The following is a 22,508-nucleotide window of genomic DNA, read 5'->3' on the forward strand; positions in this document are numbered from 1 at the left end:
GGGGGCGGAGAGTTTCTATACGGCACCACCGAGCAACGCCTTCACAACATCTTGTTCTCTTGTGCTTTGTGCCAGTTCCTGAGCGTTTTGAGACACATACAGATATGGTGGTGCTGAGGTTGGCCGTATTACTCCAGGGGCTGCTTCTCGCAGCACGATGTGAGGTCAGAGCCAGAGACCCGGAGGTAGAGGAGGAGGACGAGCTGAAGGACATGTCGGATGGAGATGGATGGGACCATGGAGTTCCACTGGTAGGGTTTGGAGCACCTCATCACGGTGAAGGACTAAACAGGCAGAACCCTGATGTCTACGGAGCTGTCCACCATCCTCTGGGTCATGGACACCAAGATCCCAGCAGTGGACATCTTTCTCCGGATGTGCCTGAGGGAACAGCTACAACCGAGACCAGGGGCTCTCTACCACGCACTGGGTAAGTGTTGCTGTTCCTCATTCATTCATCATGCTCCATTTGATTCAAACACATAATCACAGTCATTTCTTGAGGTTTTTGTTGAAAAGGGGGTCGTCCACCAGGGTAATTCTGCCATAATCTGGCTCATTACAACCATGCCATAAAAAAACGTGCATGGTTTAATTGGTTTTAGAGCTCATTATTTATCCTGGAGAGCCACCCAGGTTGAAGCAGAGCAGCTTGTGAAGCAATGGCTGTAAAAACAAAGTGAAGTTGGGTTCCTCTCTATCACTTCCTCAAGTTCCTTCTCATCAAAGCAAATGTTTGTAACAATGCCTTTATTATCACATTTGATCAATTCAATACATCTTTGCTGAATGAAAGAATTTCTTTAAAAAATGTACGGCAGTGTATATGGCACATGAGGTCGAAGCAGAGAAGCCTGTGAAGGGCTGTAAAAACATAGTAAAGTTGTGTTCCTCTCCATCACTTCCTCAAGTTTCTTATCTTCCCCATCTCTGTTACAATCAACGTTTAACTGATGTGGAAACAAAACAGGAAAAGTGTTTCAGCAAACATTTGGAAGTACCTGTGTTCACAATTCTGTACTTAAAGGTCTCCACTGACAAATGTCAAGAGTGCCCATATGTTTTCTTTTAACTCTGGCTAATCCATAGTAATTCAGCCTAATTACCTGGAACACATAGGAGCCAAATGTTTCCTGCGCTTTGAGATCAGCCTCAGTTTAATCTTTGCAAAAGAGCTGGGTCGCTCTTTACCTCAACCCAAATACATACAGCAGCAGGCTTGAGTCTCTGATAACACCCTCCCTACAGTGTTTTTATTTAACATGTTGTAATTCATGTTGTGATTAAAGGAAGAACATCTGGTTTGGGTCTGATTAATGGTACAAAGGGGTCTGCCTCTTTCCAAATTGAATTGAATACCTCTTCAACTAAATGTGATTTGAGGTAACAAATATTGTACAGTAATTTATCAATTACACAATTTGTAACAAAAGGAATTCAAGGAATGAAATTCAAAGAAGTTGCACTTCTGTAGGTGTCGTTTTGAATAAAAAATTTTTTTTTTTCAGAATTAAGTAGCAATAAACTTCATCATGATCCGACACATGGGGTATTTACAGAAACATTAGATGATATTAATAATCAATTACTTTAATGCCACACAGAACTCAATTTAAATCACTTCTGTAGGTGTAGTTTTTAATAAAATATGTAATGAATTAACAATAAACATTATCATACATAAAACATACGGGGAACATTAGATGATATTAATAATAATTTGTTTACTATAAATTTGTATGAAATAATTTTCAATTTTATAGCAGAAATTCATTTCCCAAGCTATAATTTAATGCAATATTTTTGTATTTTGTTATTGTAACCTATATCATTTATATTTAATCTTTTATCATTAAAGCCTACATTAGGTTAAACATAAAAGGCTTGTTAAATAACAGGTGGTCCTTAGGGGAGGTGTGAGTCTGTGGATGAAAGAAAAGATCCTTTTTTTTTAGTGATGTGATGTCTTGGCATGCATGGGCAACTCTGAAAAGCTAGAAAGAAAGGAGGAGAGACAAAGAGAGAGTTTGATGCCCAGGTGCAGAGAATCCCAAGGGAGCTTGGGTACTTATGGACAGGGAGGAAAAATATCAAAGGCGACTTTTTGTACTTTTGTAGAAATTAAAATTGACGGAAATAATTTAAATAGAAATTTCACTTCACAAAGTCAAGCTTTCCGAACAGAAACAGCTGTTGGAATATAACAGCAATTCGAATGTCAAAACAAATGACATGTTCTCGTGAAATTAAACCTTGTTTTGCCAAAGTCAAATAATCAAGACAATTGTATTTTATTATCGAAATCCTCTGTATTCATCCATTCATTGTGGATGTTGTGACCTGTGTATGTGGTTTCTATATTTCACATCCTCTCACACACTCTGTTGTGGTTTGAGTTAATCTGCTTTCATCCTGTGTCCGTCTCAGGAAGCTGCTCTAGCTTACGTTCTGGCCCTAAAAAAGTTTTTTTTGCATACAGTTTATTTCTTGGGTCTCAACCAATCTCAACAGAGGTCCCGTCCGTCGAAAGCCTTGTTTCCTTTTGTGCTCAAGTCAATATAAACTCACCACTTCACTAGCTTATAATGTGCTTTATTTCTTGGACAAGAATCAAAAGCATGACATGGATGGGGAGAGTTTTTATCTATTGCAGCTGTTGTACAACAGTGAGAGGCAACGAGAAGCCTGTATAAAGGATCCAAAGTCAAACAAAACCCTCCATTAAAATTCAGCCTTAATATTTCAGCTCTGTGTACAGTAGGATAAATTTCTGCTGATAAAAACATCAAAGCAACTTTTCAAAGCTCTTTGATTTGTCACATGCTAGTATACATGTTCTCTAACATGTACAAGAAAAATAGACTTCATTCAAGATACACTACTACTATTTTGTATCAAAAATGTATCACGGTTTTCACAGAAATATTGAGCAACACAGTTGTTTTTCAACATCATCAAGGAATAAATGACATTTTAAAATAATAATCAAATAGAAAAAGTTACACTGTGCATTTTAGTCTCACAAAATATCTGTTCATGGGTCAAAATTACCCGGAGCATGAAAATGGCTCTTCTATCTTTTTTTTGTTTTTTTGTCAAGAAACCCTATATCGTTTAATTTAAGAATCTTTTTTACTTTCCTCTAAATTACTAGATTTAAACAATAGTTTGTATATAAAATAAGCCCATTATTACATTTAAGTTCAATATTACTTTTAATAATTGTAAAAAATATTTCACAATATTACAGTTCTTACTGTATTTTTATCAGCCTTGGTGAGTAGTGCATTCTCTAAAAATAAGTGATATCTTGTGCATTTTGGCTTCTTAAATAAATATATCTTATCTTAGGGATGTTTAGATGTTTTTATTAAAAACGAGACCAAAAAAAAAAAAAACTGATTAAGAAAATTACTCTGGAAATTCACATGAACAGAGTAAACTATGATACGAAGGGGCTTAAGTTTAGAGGTCAGTCTGTATGCGTGGACGTCCGTGGGTATCTTCGTTGGGTAAGGATCCCAGGATGAGGGAAGTTTGCAGGAGGGAGAGAGCGTCATACACTTCCTTCCTGCGAGGGGACATTAATCGAGAGAAAGCAGGAAGAAAAGCAATGTGCTTACAGAGATGTCCATCCATAGAACTATATGTCCGGAAGTGACATAAAACAAGTCTGATTTATACAGCATATATAATAAACTTTTAGCACTTAAGTCTATATGTTATATGTGTTTAATGTACAAAAGATTTATGACTTATCACAAGCAGTCCGGAATACCCGGTTGTGTACATCACTTTTTTTATATAGTGAAATTGTAGTTCACTCACTCAATGGGTGTGCTGTGTATCTGAAGAAACTGGACTGTGCATACAGTAAATGGAATGGACTGACAAACAAACTTCCTAATTTTTTAAATCAAGGGTGCCAGAATGGCGTTCCAGATAACTCCAGTCCAATTTAACCCCTTCTTGGGGTTACAGAAGACAACGTAAGCCCGAGACGTATAGGCAGATGAGAAGGAAGCCTTGTGCCCCATCCTTTAATCCTTTAATCCCAGTCTGCCCCAGAATGAAGCAAAATCACAGGCTTGTAAACTATAAAGATTCACATGCTTCACAAGTAACTTGTCTTGAGATCTTAAATCCCTTTACCTTCAGATCCTATTAATCAATGATCACATTACAGGCAGCTTAGTGATCAAGACCAAGCAATGCTTGAAATACCCATCCACTCAAAAAGACAACAACAGAGACAAATGCCTTTTACAACTGCAAAACAAGTCCCCTCTGTTTGACATGTTCAGGTTGCATTACCAGAAAAATCATTGTGTTGCACAAGAATGACCACATGTTTTTCCTTATTCTGACACGTTGTATACTGAAAATGTGAGTTGTTTTTTGTCACAGTTTATTCTATTTGGAAACAAGCACTAAAGCTGTTTATTTAAGACTAACTGTGGCATACATGGTATACAATTGTATTTTGTTTCAGCTCAGACCTCGTGTAAAGCTCTGTAGGATAAGTCGTGATGTAAGATCTATGGCCTAAAATGCACTAAGTATTACTAATTGTCCATAAACAGTGCTGTTACTTGTAACCATTGTTAGAACCAATAGTGTTGGAACCATTGTTCTGTTGTGTTTTGACGTCTTTGCTTAACTGATTCATCTGGCTTTGTTGGATATGTCATGGCCTGTGGGTTTAAAACCACACGATACGTTACACAAATTGGGAACTCAACCTGGCCTATTCCCAGTCATTTAGTCATCAAAATTCTTTCAAAAAGTACCGATCCCGTTGACCTGATCTGCCCTACATTCGCGTTTGATTAATGGCGAGAATATTACAGGGTTTCTCATTCTGAAACTCATACCGAGCGCATTAACCATTGACCAAAGACTGAACAATTACACCCCAAACAATTCACAACTCTGCAGTGAATGTGAGGGATTTGGCCGGGAGAGTTTGACCCGTGTTACTTAGTGGACTATGAATCATACATCAAGAGGATTGAGCAAGTTAAAACGACCAATAGCAGGCTGATGTTCCTCCTCAAAGGACCATTTCCAAATACATCTGCCCACAAAGCCTTATCTGTCCAGCCTTTAACTTCAACAAACCTATGATCTCTGGTCGTTCCCATGTTCATTGTTAACGGTTTACTCATAATCAGCAACAAAGACTCGTGTCAAAGATCAGCTCTAATGATGTAAAATAACTGCAGCTCATCATCATCAGCTCTGCCGTGACCTCAGGAAAAGGACCTCACAGCTGGACCCAATGAAATATCAGCTCTCTGTTTTGTCTTTCTGGTCAACCACCTTTGGCCAGTGTATGTAACCAACCTTTCTAAACCTGTGACGTGGTATGGACCTTCTCTGGCCTTTGTGTAAAGCAGTGACCCTTCTGTTTTATATCTGGAGATCCTAATTTCTATGCAGCAGATTGAAGCAGGAAAATGGTGTTTGGACTTGCCCAGGTCAGAAGGGGCTCTATTATTTACAGCATTGTAATCGATGGAGAACCTTCCATCTCCCTCACTGCCAAACAGATCAAGGATGCCATGCTCTATAGCACTATTAACAATGAGTCATGGCCGTTGGCACCCAGATACCTATTCTTTGGTTCCTGGTTTGAAAGGAACTTTTTCATACCTAATGCTGCCTTTCCACTGTTCCTGACATTCTCATACCCTTGCGATAGTCACACAGACTTTAAAATTAGTTGTGAAGAAGCTGTCACTCTCTGCATATTAGAAATGGCAAACTGAAAGAAAAACATGGCTAACCAATGTAAATAAACATTTTACAATTATAAGATAATTATTTAGAGAAAAAAAATAGTCATAACCACCCATTTAGAGACATAGTCGCATATGGTCTTGCGGCAAAAGTTCAAATATTCCAACGCACCTGAAGCTCAAATTGCATCCAAAAATTCGGCATGCATGTATGATCTGAACTCCACTCAGCTCCTGTATTACTTTCCATTGAAAATGAATTACTTCAAGTCTGTTGTTTGTTAGAGATAGTGGAAAGGTGGATTAAGAATACCCTTGACCTGTGGTAGTCATCTCATGGCTTTTCACTCTGGGTTAAGCAATGTTTCACACTTGTCATTTTAAATGGAGGTTAGCACCACTTTTAACCCTTAACCCTCTGGTGCTCTTCGGTCGTTTCCGACCGGAAAATTTTGTTTTGAAATTTAAGATCACTGCTTCATCGGAATGATATGAAACTTGTTGACTTTTCTAGCATTAGGTATGTAAACGCATAAAAAAATGGAGGGCATGATTCGAGCATGCTAAGTGGTCGTAAAAAAAAACGGTCTCTTTGACTCTTGCAAAAATACAAATTCACAGAAAAAAAAATCTATATTTCTATAAAAAAAAATATCTACAACTTTATAATAAATAGTCTTTGAGATTTTTTTAAATATATATATATTCAAATCCATCATCAACAACAACAAAAAAAAAATCATTAAATGCCACCATCGTGATGCCACGCCCCCGTTGCGAGTGCGACACACACTTATCCGCTTCTATAGTATTAGTTAAACTAAAAACTTAGCAGGGATTGCTCTGTAAATTAAATTGAGAATGTAACTAATGCAGATATGCTATTTTAAATACTGTAGCAGTGTTTCCCCTATAATTTTTTCCAGCAGCGGTGCTGTTACGTGCTGGAGGTTGTTACCAAGCCGCGCGTCGGGGGGTCCGGGGACATGCACCTCCGGAAGAAATAAAATAAAAAATAACCCCTTAAACCATGACTTCTGGCAAGTTTTGTGGATAGAAATAGACATTTTGAACATTAAAATCCAAATTGAGCTTTTCATTAGTTTAAAAGTTGACTAGCTTATAGCCTATTTTATTTCAATAACCTGCAGGGACGTTCAAAAAGTTCCTAAGGAGCAAGGGCTCAAATTGTAAGAAAGGGGGCAATATGTAAAAATAAAAAAGTGTTTGGATACTATTTTATGTTTTTGCAAAAAGTCGCATGCTTATCAAGACTGCATTTATTTAATAAAAAATACAGAGAAAAAAAACCCCAGCCTAATATTGTGAAATATAACTACATGATGTTTTTTTATTAATCAAATATATATATATATGTATACACATATCACATATCATACAAGAGCTGCAAGTAATTTTCTCTTTGCCTTTTGTTGTTTGATTCACATTAATGGCTCAATCGTCACCAGGTTTATTAGATGCTGCCCCTTTAAGACACAGATCTAATATTAATTATTTTTAATTTCTCCCAACTATTAATTTCTCCCATTAATTTCTCCCAACTATTTACGCCCATTTAAGCTAAACTGTGTTTAAGTGAATACTCTCCAAGCCTGTCATTTTGAGATATAGGCTATTTTGTTGTGTATTTGATGGTTTAGTCGCGCACATGAAGCATATGTGCGAGTCGGTCCGTTTCGCAGCGTGCGTACACACACACACACACACACACCTTGAACTTGGAAACAGCGCGGATTATTGTGCTTTTCATTTAATCAAACACGTTCTGCAATTTAGCCAAAGTGGAGTGTGCATTTGACAACAATCACGGATTGTGCTGAATCTGACGTTAAATGCATGTTTGGGGAGAAATGACAGCGCGCGGTATGAAGGGAAGGAAGTTGTGCTAGACGATGCGCGAGCATAGTTTATAATAGTTTTACCTCATATCTTCTTTTTTTAATCCTTGGAAGCGAAAATAAAATAAGATTAATATCACAGCCCTGTGATATTGTGTAAGTGTGTAACGGAGGGATTCCACTGGAGGCAAGTTGAAGGACCCAAGTGCAGTTTATTTACAATAAAACATAAATCTCAACATAAAACAAAGACTTGACTAGATCCAAACATAAAACAAAGACTTGACAATAACGAAACTCACCAACAGCGGGTTACAACATTCAATACTTGACAAAGACACATGGCAAACATGAGGGCTTAAATACACACACAGACTAATGACAAGACAAGTGACACCTGTGAACAGTGATGAGACAATGAACCAATGACAGGACAAGACACAAGATCACATGAGGGCATGGGAGTCACATGACAAGACCAGGAAGTGCATGACAAGACTGTGAACATGACAAACTCAAACATAACATGATAAACTAAATGTAACCAAGAACAATGAACAATGAACATGAACCAACACCAAAACACCCTGTGACAAAGTGTAAGCAGACTACATTTTTGTTTAGTTCTCTGGCCATCGTCAATCTCTCTCTCTCTCCTTTACAGTGTGTAAGTGAATGTCGTGATATTACTGATCATGTGAAGATTTTGCAGTGGCGCTGAAAATCCAGCGGCGGAGCTGCGCCGTTGTGAATACATTGTAGGGGAAACACTGCTGTAGTCTATGCCAGATATATATATAGCCTACATTTTTAAATCATTTGAGGCTGAAACATCCATAAGCATGAGTGTTTATTTTAGCACTTCCGTCAGGTCAGTGAAACAACACAGCCTATAAAACATTTAAACGATTTTCAGTAAATAATGGTTACCTCAAGAATATAACAAAATTAAATATTAGTTAGAAAAATATTTGATCCATACTATTTCCCCGCAAAGATGCGTCATAGGCTATACCGCTCTGCGCTTTGAGAGGAATGGGACACAAGCTGAATAGACCTTCTCGAATATCTTCATCTTCATGTTTATTGTGATATTTATATGTGATATTGCAAGGCAACACTGTTTGTAAAATGTCTGAAGAGCGGATTTTATCTTCCACAAGGTCAAGACATTTAGGCATTGTTTGATTATTCACTGCCAGAGAAAACGAAACTAAAATCACCGGCGTGTGTGTGAAATGCGCTATTCAAATAAACCAAACTTGACGCGCCTTACTAAGTTTAATAACAAGAACAAACTGTGTTAAATACAATTTGAAGTAAAAAAAAATTTAAGTTTTGTTATACATTCCCACAGTAAAGGATGTGAATAGTTATAATAGACTTAATTATAAGCAAACGAAAGGAAGAAACGTTTATAATCCCCTGCGAACATGGGTGCGACGTGAGTGAAGATTTGGGAAAAGAAACCAGATGTCCATGTCCATTGGGATAAAATGGACTAGGCCTATTGTTATAATTCAAGGAAAATCGATTGACCAGATCCAGATCACAAAACAGAATGATAAAGTGCTATCTGACCATTATTTCCTTTCTAGGCTAAACAAAGCTTTGTGCTTCACTCCTGTGGTAATATTCACGTGAAACAGCATTCACATACAAAACACTGGGTTAGTAAAATAACGAAATTAATTTTTAAAAGTAGAAAATAGTATTTATGTAAAAAGATATATTAAAATATAAAAAGCTCAACTCTTAAGTGGAAGGAAGATATTTCCCCCTCACGTGCAACCTAGCGGATGAGTAATTACTTGGGTTAGTAAAAATTACGAAATTATCGTTTTAAAGGTGAATTATGTAGGATTTTTGCAGTAAAATATCCAGAAACCACTAGGCCAGTATATTTTGTTCAGTTGAGTACTTAGAATATCCCAAATGTTTCCAACTATTTGTAAATCGTGAGAAATTGCTATTTTAACCAAGGAACCAGGACATGTGAGCTAATTTAATATTTAAAAAAAAAAAATTTTTACATGTGAGCTATGCGTGTGAGGGAGTCGCCTGTCGATTGCGTCATATCTGCGTCACCCTCGGTTTCCGGTTTTATTCAGTGAAACACTTTACTCTCACTGTAGTGTGAACAAGTGTCATAGCAGCCGCCGAGCGGCTCAACACACTCAGATATATCTAATACGCGTTACCTCATACTCATGACTGGAAAAGAGGAAGTGGCGCCGGCAACTGTGTCATAATAAAAGTCCCGCCGGCGACTATGCCATAATAACAGTCCCGCTCTTCAATTGCTCCTGCGGCCTTGCTCAGCTCCACAACACTCGGTCCCGCTCTGCTTCATACTACAGTAACGTTAATAATCGCATCCATGAACATGATTTCTGCCCGAGTCCTATCCTGACTGTTTTCCACCGGCTGTGAGGTGAAGACCACATGTCCCAAGATTCTGCGCTCAAACGTGGCGTCATCACACTACGCCTTTGTTTTGAACAGGCGACCTCTAGTGGACGGAAAAGTTACATAGTGTAGCTTTAAGTAGAAAATAGTATTAATGTAAAGAGATATAGTATATTATCTACCTATTTACCTAATTACCCCCCCCCCCCAAAAAAAAATATTTTGAAGGCCTAGTCTCTATTTTAACCTGAAATACTGCAATAATAATAATAAAAAAATTACAAAAAAATATTTTTGTATAATTTTCAATGGCAAAAATAGACCATAATTATTGCATAAATATTAAAAAATACCATCAAATCATCTCAAAATACAAAATTAAAAGGAAAACATATTATTGAAGAAAAATAAATTGCATCGGTTTTACTGGGGTGGAGGAAGTATAATTTTAAGGTGTTACTTGATGTACATAGAGCCGGTGCAGGAATTTCACAGTATTTACTCTTAATGTTGCTGTAAAGCCTGGTGAGCCTGGTTTCTCCCAAGGTTTATTTTTCTCCATTAGGTCACCTAATGGGGTTTTGGTTTCCTTGCCACTGTTGCCTCTGGCTTGGCGTGCTCAGTTGGGGACACTAAATTTTTCAACTAAACATCGAAATACATCTAAATAATAAACTAAATTAACCATTTAAACTAAATTACTGATCAAATTATTGATCTAAAGCCCACACTGTCACTGTATGATACTTGAAATTTTTCCAGAATGGCTATACAGCTGAATAAAATTATGCTGCATTATTTTCATGTTTAACACTGTAAAGCTGCTTTGAAACAATCTACATTGTTAAAAGCGCTATATAAATAAAGTTGACTTGACTTGACTTGACTGTAAACTGCATTTATTCCAAGAAATTTGAGGAAAACATCCGGCCATTGGTTCATCAAACTAATTTGAGATTACCATGGATGCAGTCCAAGAAATACATTACAGGGCTTAATGTGTCATTTGTAGGTTAATATTTCCCTCTAGATATTGAAGAATGATTGGTCTTGACCCTGAGAACTAGGAGAAAAGGTTCAGCTAAACACAAGCCCACAAATATAACTGTATTATTGCTAAGTGTATTAGTACAATGACCCTCTGGCCTTGACCGAACTGGATACTTCCGATGTTTCCTAACTACAGAATGTACATATTAGGTTGTGTGTCTGACGTTCAGTCTCCCTTCCAGGAATTGGTGTGCGTTTGTTCACAAGCGTGCTGTTACTGTGGCAGTATCCTGTGGAACTGAGAAGTACACCATCAAGTCCCAGAGTCCCTGTCCCAACGGCAGCCCAGACTGCCAGCTAGTCATGTAAGTGAATTATATATCTTGAATGTGAAGTGTGAAGTTTCTGTGTTGCTAGAGGCACCAAACAAAACTGCAAAAATAAGGACTGTTTTCAAATATAAGGTGGGACGGAATAACGCACGGGCAATACCACCCCCCAACAATAAGAACACTTTAGCACACACGCACACACACACACGCACGCACGCACGCACGCACGCACGCACACACACACACACACACACACACACACACACACTACTTAAATATTTGTATATACATGCATATTTTGCAATGAATATAAAGTCTATTGTGTAGTTAGAATAGAACATTTATTTTAAAGGGACCTATTATGCAAAATTCACTTTTACATGGTGTTTGAACATAAATGTGTGTTTAGTGTGTGTACACAACCACCCTATAATGGTAAAAATCCACCCAGGCACCCACTCCTCTTTTTTTCAATCCCCATAAAGCATAAGCAGTGTTTCAGAACAAGCCGTTTGCAGATTCTAGCAGTGTGACTTCACATATACTTAGCCAGTATTTGCACAAACACACTTTTGTCATTTCCTCAGTTTGTTTCAGCAGCCAGGTCAGTGTCAGTCTGTCACAGGTATAGAGTCATGTTTGGCTAGAATGCTGTATTAACCAATCAGCATCCAGTGCTGCAACTATCCATGCGTTAAAGAGACTGTTCAATTACAGATTGCAAACATTTTAAAACGTAAAAAGTTTTTACATCACATACGTCTGTCGCTTCATGTGGCCCACAACTGCTGACAGACTCCGTCCTATTAGCATAAACCCCGCCCTGAGTGAGCTGTACACAGTCAGCCATGTTTATCTCCTCGCCAGGAGCAGTTAACAGCAGCGTTCAAGTAAGAAATGTGTTCTTAATAAAGCTACCAAAGTTCATTCAGTCAAGAGCAGTGAGTGATTTTTGTTTTTCTTTTGTTGTTTGGTTCATATTAACAGCAGATATAGCAGTAGGTACTGTACATCACACTGCTTTGACTTTAATACACAGATCTAATATACACATGCGATTTCTTTACTTGCTGATTACATTCACAGACATAACTGCCTGTGTTTATGTGAACTTTTTGTGTTTTTGACTTAACCTTGTGTGTATTTGTCAGTTTAAGTGCAATAAGACGTGAAAGAGAACTTTGTTTAATACTCACAGGATGCTCCGTCTGACATCCAGCTTTCTGTGTGTGTGCTTTGGATGTGTGTGCTCAGAAAACCATATATCATACGTTTAGACTGATATGGATTTATGAAGAAGAACTGCAATGTCACGTGAGCATGATCGCGATAGAGATGATAATCAAAACCAAACAGATGTTTTAGTTTTTGGCAGAGTATCCGTGAGGAGCATCAGCTCATTTGCATTTAAAGAGACATGCATGAAAACTGTATCTGTAACTGGAACTGTAGGTTTTTCCTTCCACTCAAAAATGGCCATTTACAACATGGTATAATAAAGGATCTGTGAGGTATTTTGAGCTGAAACTTCACAGACACATTCTGGGGACACCTGAGACTTATATTACATCCTATAAAAAGGGGCATGATAGGTCCCCTGTAACATAAAAAATATTTATCATACCTTCTAACTTAATCTACATAGTGCTTAGCTTGACTTAAATCCCTTAATTTGTATGCAGGTACAAGCTGTCCACTCGGCCAGTGTACAGAGAGAAGCAGAAAATCTTCACTGCACTGCTGTGGCGATGCTGCCCAGGGCATGCTGGGAAAAACTGTGAGGAGACAGGTACTGATAAGCTTTCCACAACAATCTGACACAACAGGTCCTAAGGTGATGTTGGAACCAAGAGGTTCTTGCAATATCATGCTTGACTTGCTTCATAAATTGATTTGCTTCTACACAATGGTGTCACCTTTTCCAAAAGTTTTGATTTGGTCTTTCTCTTCTTTTGTATAAATGTAACTACAGAGAGATTTGAATACACTGCTCGGCCAACAGTACTGTATGCAAACACTCACCTTCTAATAAACGGGCTTGGCTCTTTCATTTGTAAAATGGCTTGTGTAAAAGATGCTTTCCACTGGTGAGGTCCAAATGTTGTTAAAAACATAAAAATATATATTACATTCTCTCTGTTTTCTCTGTGCTCTATGTCAGTCACAGATGGCCACGTCTCTGAGTCTCAAGACCCCACCATGGCAGGCAGACCACATCCGGGAGTACATGAAGTGACAGACAGACGTATGTGATGTAAAAACTTTTCAAGTCTTTGAACAGTCTCTCTAAAGCATGGATAGTTGCAGCACTGGATGCTGATTGGTTAATACAGCATTCTAGCCAAGCATGACTCTATACCTGTGACAGACTGGCACTGGCCTGGCTCCTGAAACAAACTGAGGAAATGACAAAAGTGTGTTTGTGCAAATATTGGCTGGCTATGGGAATGTTATTGCCCCACATGGGAGGACGGAAAAGGGCGTATGAGATTTCTGAAGGCAAGGGGCGAGCCCACACAGAGTGTTAACGTGTGTGACCGCGCTTCAGTCCGACCATGGACAAAACAAAAATGGTCTTGGGTAAATACACACATGCACTGGAGCGCAATAGAATAATAGCACGTTTCAGAGGAGGCTGTCAAATCCACAGCTCTAAAAATAATCCTTTGAGCTGGTTGTTGGGACACAAACAAAAGCTTTGGACACAAACTTGGAAATTCCCATGCCGCTGATTAATCTGATACTAGGCACTCATACTAATGACCTTCCTGAGATTTAAATGTACAAGTCAAAGTGCACAAGTTGCATTCATGCAGTGAATAACAAAACTGATGGCAAAGGTAAATCAATCAATACAGTGCCAAAACATCACATAACATTTGGTTGTACTTTTTTTTCTTCTCTCTCTTAAGGATATAACAAACTAAATCAAGAGAACAGAGAGCAGAATGATTTCCAAATGTTTGGCGGTCCACTGAATGAAGCTCAACAACCTGATGTAGAGAATCAAACTGCAACAGAGCCCATCGATGATTATGAGCACGGCCCTCATGCTGGCCATGACCACCATAACAGTCACCACTTTGAGAGGAGAGGTATGTTAAATTTTACATGCGACATACCTCGCAGACTTGAAAAAACTATGACGATTTAAGAAAATGCCTTTTGATCAGTTGCGGCTCCTGGCTGTAAATTTAGGTAGGGCAGATTCTGGGTCTTAGCAATACTTTATATAAAGGCTAGCTACCGTATTCACATGAGCATGTTGAAACTAAACGATTTATACTTTCATTAATTTGCTATGCTACTCCACATAGGAAGAAGAAGAACAGACATGGCAACTAAATACTGACCTGATGCAGACTAATATACACATAGCTGAATATACACTCACCTAAAGGATTATTAGGAACACCTGTTCAATTTCTCATTAATGCAATTATCTAATCAACCAATCACAAGGCAGTTGCTTCAATGCATTTAGGGGTGTGGTCCTGGTCAAGACAATCTCCTGAACTCCAAACTGAATGTCAGAATGGGAAAGAAAGGTGATTTAAGCAATTTTGAGCATGGCATGGTTGTTGGTGCCAGACGGGCCGGTCTGAGTATTTCACAATCTGCTCTGTTACTGGGATTTTCACGCACAACCATTTCTAGGGTTTACAAAGAATGGTGTACAACCGAGGTATGCAGCAAAGTATTTGTGAAGCCACAACACGCACAACCTTAAGGCGGATGGGCTACAACAGCAGAAGACCCCACCGGGTACCACTCATCTCCACTACAAATAGGGAAAAGAGGCTACAATTTGCACGTGCTCACCAAAATTGGACAGTTGAAGACTGGAAAAATTTTGCCTGGTCTGATGAGTCCCGATTTCTGTTGAGACATTCAGATGGTAGAGTCAGAATCCGGCGTAAAAAGAATGAGAACATGGATCCATCATGCCTTGTTACCACTGTGCAGGCTGGTGGTGGTGGTGTAATGGTGTGGGGGATGTTTTCTGGCACACTTTAGGCCCCTTAGTGCCAATTGGGCATCGTTTAAATGCCACGGCCTACCTGAGCATTGTTTCTGACCATGTCCATCCCTTTATGACCACCATGTACCCATCCTCTGATGGCTACTTCCAGCAGGATAATGCACCATGTCACAAAGCTTGAATCATTTCAAATTGGTTTCTTGAACATGACAATGAGTTCAATGTACTAAAATGGCCCCCACAGTCACCAGATCTCAACCCAATAGAGCATCTTTGGGATGTGGTGGAACTGGAGCTTCGTGCCCTGGATGTGCATCCCACAGATCTCCATCAACTGCAAGATGCTATCCTATCAATATGGGCCAACATTTCTAAAGAATGCTTTCAGCACCGTGTTGAATCAATGCCACGTGGAATTAAGGCGGTTCTGAAGGCGAAAGGGGGTCAAACACAGTATTAGTATGGTGTTCCTAATAATCCTTTAGGTGAATGTATATAACTGATAGCATCTTGGTCTGGGGCAAGGATTACTTAAGATAACGTGGAAACAAGCCTGAAATCTGCCCCAATGCTCTCTATGAGAGTGCGCTGCATTTCCATTTTTCACCACAGATTTACATTGGAAGAGCCCTCCCCAGCTCACACATACTTTATTTCAATGCAGGGGATGTAAAAGACCCTGGGCTGTTTAGTCAATTAGTTAGGGCCCTATTATACACCCGGTGCAATGCAATGCCAGGCGAGACGCAAGTGTTTTTTGCTAGTTTTAGCCCAACGCAGTTATCATTTTCACCCACATTGTTTAAATAGGAAATGCACTCGCGCCCATCTTGTTCGCCCATGGGCGTGCTGCTGTGTGTTCAGGTGTATTGTTGATGCGTTGCTTTATTGAGGTAACTAAAAAACGACTAAAATACAGCGGCTGCATTTTGATTCAATGGTTACAAACAATTCTGTATGCTTTGACCATCTAAAATGTACAAATACTGTAAGTGTTTTGCTCCCAAATGATAGCTGCCACATATTGTAAGCTCATTGGTTTTACTAAGGTCTGCGGTTAAACGAAAGCTCGAAATTTTATTCTCACAAACTCCTGTCAGGATCACTGTTTGTCTTGAAAAGGCGGAGATGTGTCTAAATGGGACTCCAGAGGTCAACGCGTCGAAAAGAAAAACATATCATGAAAAACATTATTAGTCCGCTTTTACTCACTTAAGTTAATACTCGCACACTTGCAAACTTTTCTAACTTCAACATTGCAACTTATGGATTTTAATTAAGATTGAAAAGTGTAGTTTTTGATTGCCTACATTTCTCTTTTTACTTCTGCACATTGTAGTTTGTGTCTATTGTGAAGATTACCTTGATGAACAAAACATGTAAGAATCAGAAACTTCACAGAAAGTTCATGGAAAAATCCTATTAGGTTTTTGTTGAGGGGAACCAGATGTAATTCCTGTTGTACTCTATATCGGCAGTTATCCATTTTCCCATATAATATCCTGCATTCAGCAGGTCTCTCTTCCCACTCTCTTGTACATACAAACACTACTGAAAACAGAACATGTGTGTCATCCATACCAAAATAGTTACAAACTAGACACTTCCTTTGGTTGTAATATGCATTGTCAGAGATATTATGGGGATATTATTCTGTCTGTCTCGTCGAGTGCCGGTCTCTCTTATATCCTACTATGCAGAGGATGGCGGATTTACAGAACAGTAAATAATGCTGCAGACGGGAAAAACCTCCATTCCTCTTCAATAACACCTCCTCAATGTCCTTTCACATTACTAATTCCTGCGCAGGATATCCTCTCTTTCCCTGGGAAAAAGTCCCCCCCATACATTGTATGGTTATGAGTGTGATGTAATGGTCTATGGAAATGACACAGTGGTTCAGATATAGATTGAATCCAGCCACACACAACACTAAGAAAACTGCAGCGTTATTGATGTAAGGACACATTTGTCACATAAATAACGCTTGAGAGACTCTTTTAAAATTGTATTCTCTTCCAAAAAGAAGACAAAAGAAAGAAAAAAACCTTTGAAGTTTGAATGGAGAATTTTCCCCTTGTTACCCTGTTGTTCTGGATAGGAGCAGAGCTTTTGTGCCTGCGTGAGATGTGGTTCAAATAGTAAAAACAATGTTGTCAGGGTAATAAAACATGACTCAATCATATATCCTAGACTTTACAACATGAGAAAAAGCAGCAGGAGCATAAATTCTGAAGCTTTTCCAGACAGTGTTTTGACAGCATGTGAATAAAAAGAATAAAAATGGCACATGACCTCTATGTCAGGTTCCCAGCAGGGAACTTATACATGTTGAGATCTCTTTCTGCTGAAAACTCTTCCCTAAAACTTGCACACTCATGATCAAAATGTACCACACACATACTTTATTTCAATGCAGGGGATGTAAAAGACCCTGGGCTGTTTAGTCAATTAAAGGGTCAAAGTTCAGGTGAATGACCCATCCTGAACCCGACATAGAGATGTAAATCTTTCCGACATGATATCAATGTTTCCTCCTGAGCAGCATAGAAAGTCAAACCATGCAAACAACACCACAGGGAAAATGATTATCCAAGAATGACAATAGATTCAGATTTCTATTTTTGGCAATGTGGTTATTATCCTCCAAAACATTATTGTTGCTGGGATTCCCCTCTTTGGAAGTTGCTTAGAACGTTCATAGAAAATAATGTTCAATGAGAACATCTATTTTAAGATTCTCTCTAAACAAGGACAATTCAAAGTTCACGGGCCTCGTTGCACAAATTTGAACCTGGGTGCGTATGTTCATATTTTTAAAAACGGTCTTTGACGTGGAAAAGTGCCTAGCTCCACGTCAGGGTTTAAGCAGACGTACGCACTTTTCCTAGTGGCAGAGAGTCAGAGTAATTCAGTTATTTGGAAATCTCAGCAATTCTTGCCGCTTGCCATTCTCAAGTAAAGGATTCAGACGTTGACTGGTGCTCTTTTATATGTTAATTACATAAATAAGGGCCGTTTACAAGGCAGAGATCTGAAACCATTCAGCTAGGCACAATTACAAGATCATTCAGGATTTCATAAAATTTCACATCTGGAAGAAAGGCGTTTTCTGTGTGTACGTGTGAATCACACGTATGTACATTTGAGAAATGATTGTAAGATCAAATGTAGGAACATTTTATAAATGAGGCCCCACATGTCTAGCCGATGTCTGTCTATTTTTTTCAGACCCTTCTGCTGTGAATGAAGGTGATCCTCACCCTGAAACACCTTACGCTCACAACGAGCTCCTGCTAATTTTGAAAGAAGCTGTGATGTCTCAGCTGCAACCGGTGTTGGAGAATTTCAATCTAACCCTGGAACGGCTCTTTCAGGACGTGGAGGGTTTGCAGCAGGACATGGCCCAACTCCGACAAGATCAGGAGCAGGGAAGGGTCGCTGAGCCTCTAGAGGTTGGTGGTGAGGAGCTCAATCTACAGGAGGCTGTTGAGGTTGAGTTGAGGGAGAGTTTACAGAAACTGGAGGAGGTGAAAGTTCAGTTTCACAACCATCGCCATGAGGTTGAAGCGAGGCTCCACGCGCAGCAAACCATGCTGCACTACAACCTGACAAATTTCAAGACGGACATAGACGTCAAACTCAAACGTCACCAAAAGATGTTGCAGGTCAGAGTTTTTACTCAACCTCAGATGATTTTTGTACACGCATAACAATTGTACTGAATGTGTATATCTCGCTCTAGGTAAACCTCCAGTCTCTGAATACATCAATGTCTGGAGTGATACAGGAGCAAGAGAGGCTGGACGAGGAATTTCAGAAGATTCGGCCTGAAAATAAGGCAGATCCCACAAAGAGTCAGTCTTATGAGAGCACAGCTGTCTGGGAGGCCATCACGCGTCTGGACAACAAAGTTATCAACAACACCGTGAGACTTAGCACCTTGACTGAAGGCCATGAACAAGTGACTGGGAACATCAAGGACCTCCAGAATTGTTGGAGAGATCTGGACAACAAAATAGTCCAGACTGGCCGCAACAGCCAGATTCAGTTTATGGAGACTGGTTTGGAGGTGGAGGCAGCGAAGGTAACAGTCCTTGACCGTATTAATGAGCTGAGCAGCAACATCAGCGTTCTCCAGCGAGCCCTGCAGGAGATGGAAACCGATGTTGACTATCTATATACAGAGTATTACAAGAATATAAGTTCAGCAAGTGGGGAATGTGACTGTATCGCTCTTGGAGTATCTGTGACCCAGTTGGAACAAACTGTAGCTAATGTGATGGAGATGGCGAATGAAAACAAGTTGGCCCTGGAGCGTGAGGCACAGGAGATGGTGGACAATTGGGACAATGGCGCTTGGGTTCCATCCGTGGAAGATCTCAAATTAGGGCTACTGAATGTGCAACGGTCCCTTGCTTTTGAGCAGGAAAAGAGCAGAATGTTACAGCACAATGTGTCCCAGCTCCAGGCCACCTTCCTGAACAACAAGCAGGACATTGAAACACTCCAGGAGCAGGACAGGGCCAAGGTCGAGAAGATTCAGCACCTACATAGCATTTTTAACACTTTGCTTCAGGACGCCATTCGTCACTCGGAGGTGCTAGAGATTTTGCTTGGGGAAGAGGTGCTGGAGTTCATGGAGTGGTCTCATCAGGACCAGAGACGTTACTCTATACCAGAACTGAGGGAGAGCATTAGAGACATGCAAGAGAAGATCAATGAACACAGCCTCGGCTTAACCTCAATGGTGAACTCTTCTACCCCTCAGGTGACGTCAGCAGATGATCCCTCTGTGCTTGCAGACGGGGCCTCGGTGGGCGTCAAAAGAAGACGTGGGAATGAAAGATTTGACCTGTCCGAGGAACAGCCGGAGTACTCTGATGATGACTTCTGGACTTTAGAGAAAACGGTAAAAGAGCTTGGAGCCCGCATCAAACGGCTTGATGAATATCATTGTCCTTCTTGCTGCAACTGCAATAAAACTGCTGCCGTTGGTGGTGCGGAGGGGAAACTGCAGGACGAGGTGGATACTTTGCGTAAGGACCTCGAGACCCACCTTGGCGTTTTTAACAGCATTTTCAGTAACACAGAGGGACTTGCTGGCTCTGAGGTGTCGGTGGATTTGGATAAATTGTCAGCTTTGATGAAGAGAAAGGAAGCAAAGAAACAAAAGAAGAGGGTGCACAAAAGAGCTGTTCAGACATGGGACCGAGTGAATTTTCGCAGTAAGAGAGATGCATCACTGGAGTCTGCAGGTAAGATGATATTTAAACAGTGTCTTGTAAAACTATTCAAACTTTTAATAATTTCTCTTCTTTTTCATGAATTACATTTCCCCCAATGCAAATGTCATCTCAAGGGTTACTCTGTTAAAGGGTTAGTTCACCCAAAACTGAAAATTCTGTCATTAATTACTCACCCTCGTGTCGTTCCAAACCTGTAAGACCTTCGTTCATCTCCGGAACACAAATGAAGATATTTTTGATGAAATCTGAGAGGTTTCTGAATCACCTATAGGCAGCAGCAACATCATTGCAACTTACAAGGCCCAGAAAGGTTGTAAAGACATCAATAACATAGTCCATGTGACTACAGTGGATCAACCGTAATGTTATGAAGTGACGAGAATAATTTTTGTGGCAAAAAACAAACAAAAATAATATCTTTATTCAACACAGATTTAGTAACTCTTAATAAACTTCATCTCATTAGATAATCTGTAGAATCATCAAGATTATCAGAAAATTACCTGGGATTGTCAGAAGGGGAAAAATAGGCCCAAAATTGCCCTGATTATCTTGTCATGTGTAGCCAGCATTAGAAGAATTACACAGTTGAGAAGAAATTGTTGAATAAAGTTATTATTTTTGTTTTGTTTTTGTGCACAAAAAGTATTCTCGTTGCTTCATAAAATTAAAGGATTAGTTCACCCCAAAATTAAAATTTCCTGATAATTTACTCACCCCCCATCTCATCCAAGATGTTCATGTCTTTGCGCAGCTCTTCTTCAGTTGAAAAGAAATTAAGTTTTTTAATAAAACATTCCAGGGTTTTTCATCAAATAATAGTTTTCAGTTGCAACCAAAATGCTGAAGGTCCAAATCAATGCAGTTTCAAAGCTATTCGATGGGCTCGAGGCTCTGCATGCTCCCAGATGAGGAATAGGGTCTTATCTAGCGAAACGATCGGTCATTTTCAACAAACAAAAAAAGAATATACTTTTTAACCTAAATTGTTAATCTTGCCAGCTCTTCAAGGTGCTAAGGATGACGTAATCACGTCGGAAAGGTCACGCTAGACGTAGGCAGAAGTACCGCCCCCGTTTTTACAAAGCGCTCGTGTGAAGACTAATACAAACGCTCTTTACCAAAAACACTACATTTTCAACTTCAAAATCGTCCGATATTGTTGTTTTACCTTTTTTTTTGGTTTTGCTAAAGGGCGTTTGTATTAGTCTTCACACAAGCACTTTGTAAACACTGGGGCGGTATGTCATCCTTAGCACCTCACAGAGTTGCGCAACATGAACAATTTATGTTAAAAAGTATATTCGTAAATTTTTTTTAATGACCGACCGTTTCACTAGATAAGACCCTATTCCTCATCTGAAATCACGCAGAGCTTCTGGAGCCCATTGAAGCGCTGTGAAACTGCATTGATTTGGACCTTTAGCATTTTGGTTGTAATTGAAAACCATTATATGATGAAAAATCCTGGAAAGTTTTCTTCGAAAACTTAATTTCTTTTCGACTGAAGAAAGAAACTAATCCTTTAAGGTTGAACCACTATTCACATTAACTATTTTAACGATGTCTGATTTGTGTTCCGAAGATGAATGAAGGGAGTTTGGAATGACATGAGGGCGAGTGATTGACACAATCTTCATTTTTGGGTGAACCACCCCTTTACAGCGCAGCACTTTAAAATTATTTTAATGTTGTTTTGTTTTATAATTACGGAGTCCCACATGACATGCTTGGAAAAACCAAGATACCATGGCCACAAATTAAGAATCCCCACAACCTCGTTTTAGTTCAATCGTTGCCACAATTTAATATTCATTCATATTGAATCTAGACTAGAGTACAGGTTAGTTGACGTTTCATTTGTATGACAAGAGCACCCCCGCTGAAAGTCATTTGTAATTGCACTATCATGTCCCTCTTTTTCCTTTCTCCCTGCATTCATATTT

At 39.3% G+C, this 22,508-nt stretch overlaps 1 protein-coding gene across 2 annotated transcripts in view; it reads left to right on the forward strand.

The window, feature by feature from the left end:
• Positions 1-22,508, forward strand: part of mmrn2a (multimerin 2a) — a 24,755-nt gene continuing 2,247 nt past the window's right edge. The window contains exons 1-7 of one of the 2 annotated variants that reach the window (XM_079842795.1): positions 1-430; positions 11,242-11,364; positions 13,014-13,120; positions 13,493-13,576; positions 14,244-14,426; positions 18,545-18,981; positions 19,059-20,571. In XM_079842795.1, the coding sequence (XP_079698921.1) occupies positions 105-430; positions 11,242-11,364; positions 13,014-13,120; positions 13,493-13,576; positions 14,244-14,426; positions 18,545-18,981; positions 19,059-20,571 (2,773 nt within the window). In that variant the 5' untranslated portion in view covers positions 1-104. The remainder of the gene's footprint in view (positions 431-11,241; positions 11,365-13,013; positions 13,121-13,492; positions 13,577-14,243; positions 14,427-18,544; positions 18,982-19,058; positions 20,572-22,508) is intronic. The other variant, XM_079842796.1, reaches the window with a different exon arrangement.

This window comes from Gobio gobio (genome assembly GCF_949357685.1).
Source record: "Gobio gobio genome assembly, chromosome: 18".
NCBI lineage: Eukaryota > Metazoa > Chordata > Actinopteri > Cypriniformes > Gobionidae > Gobio > Gobio gobio.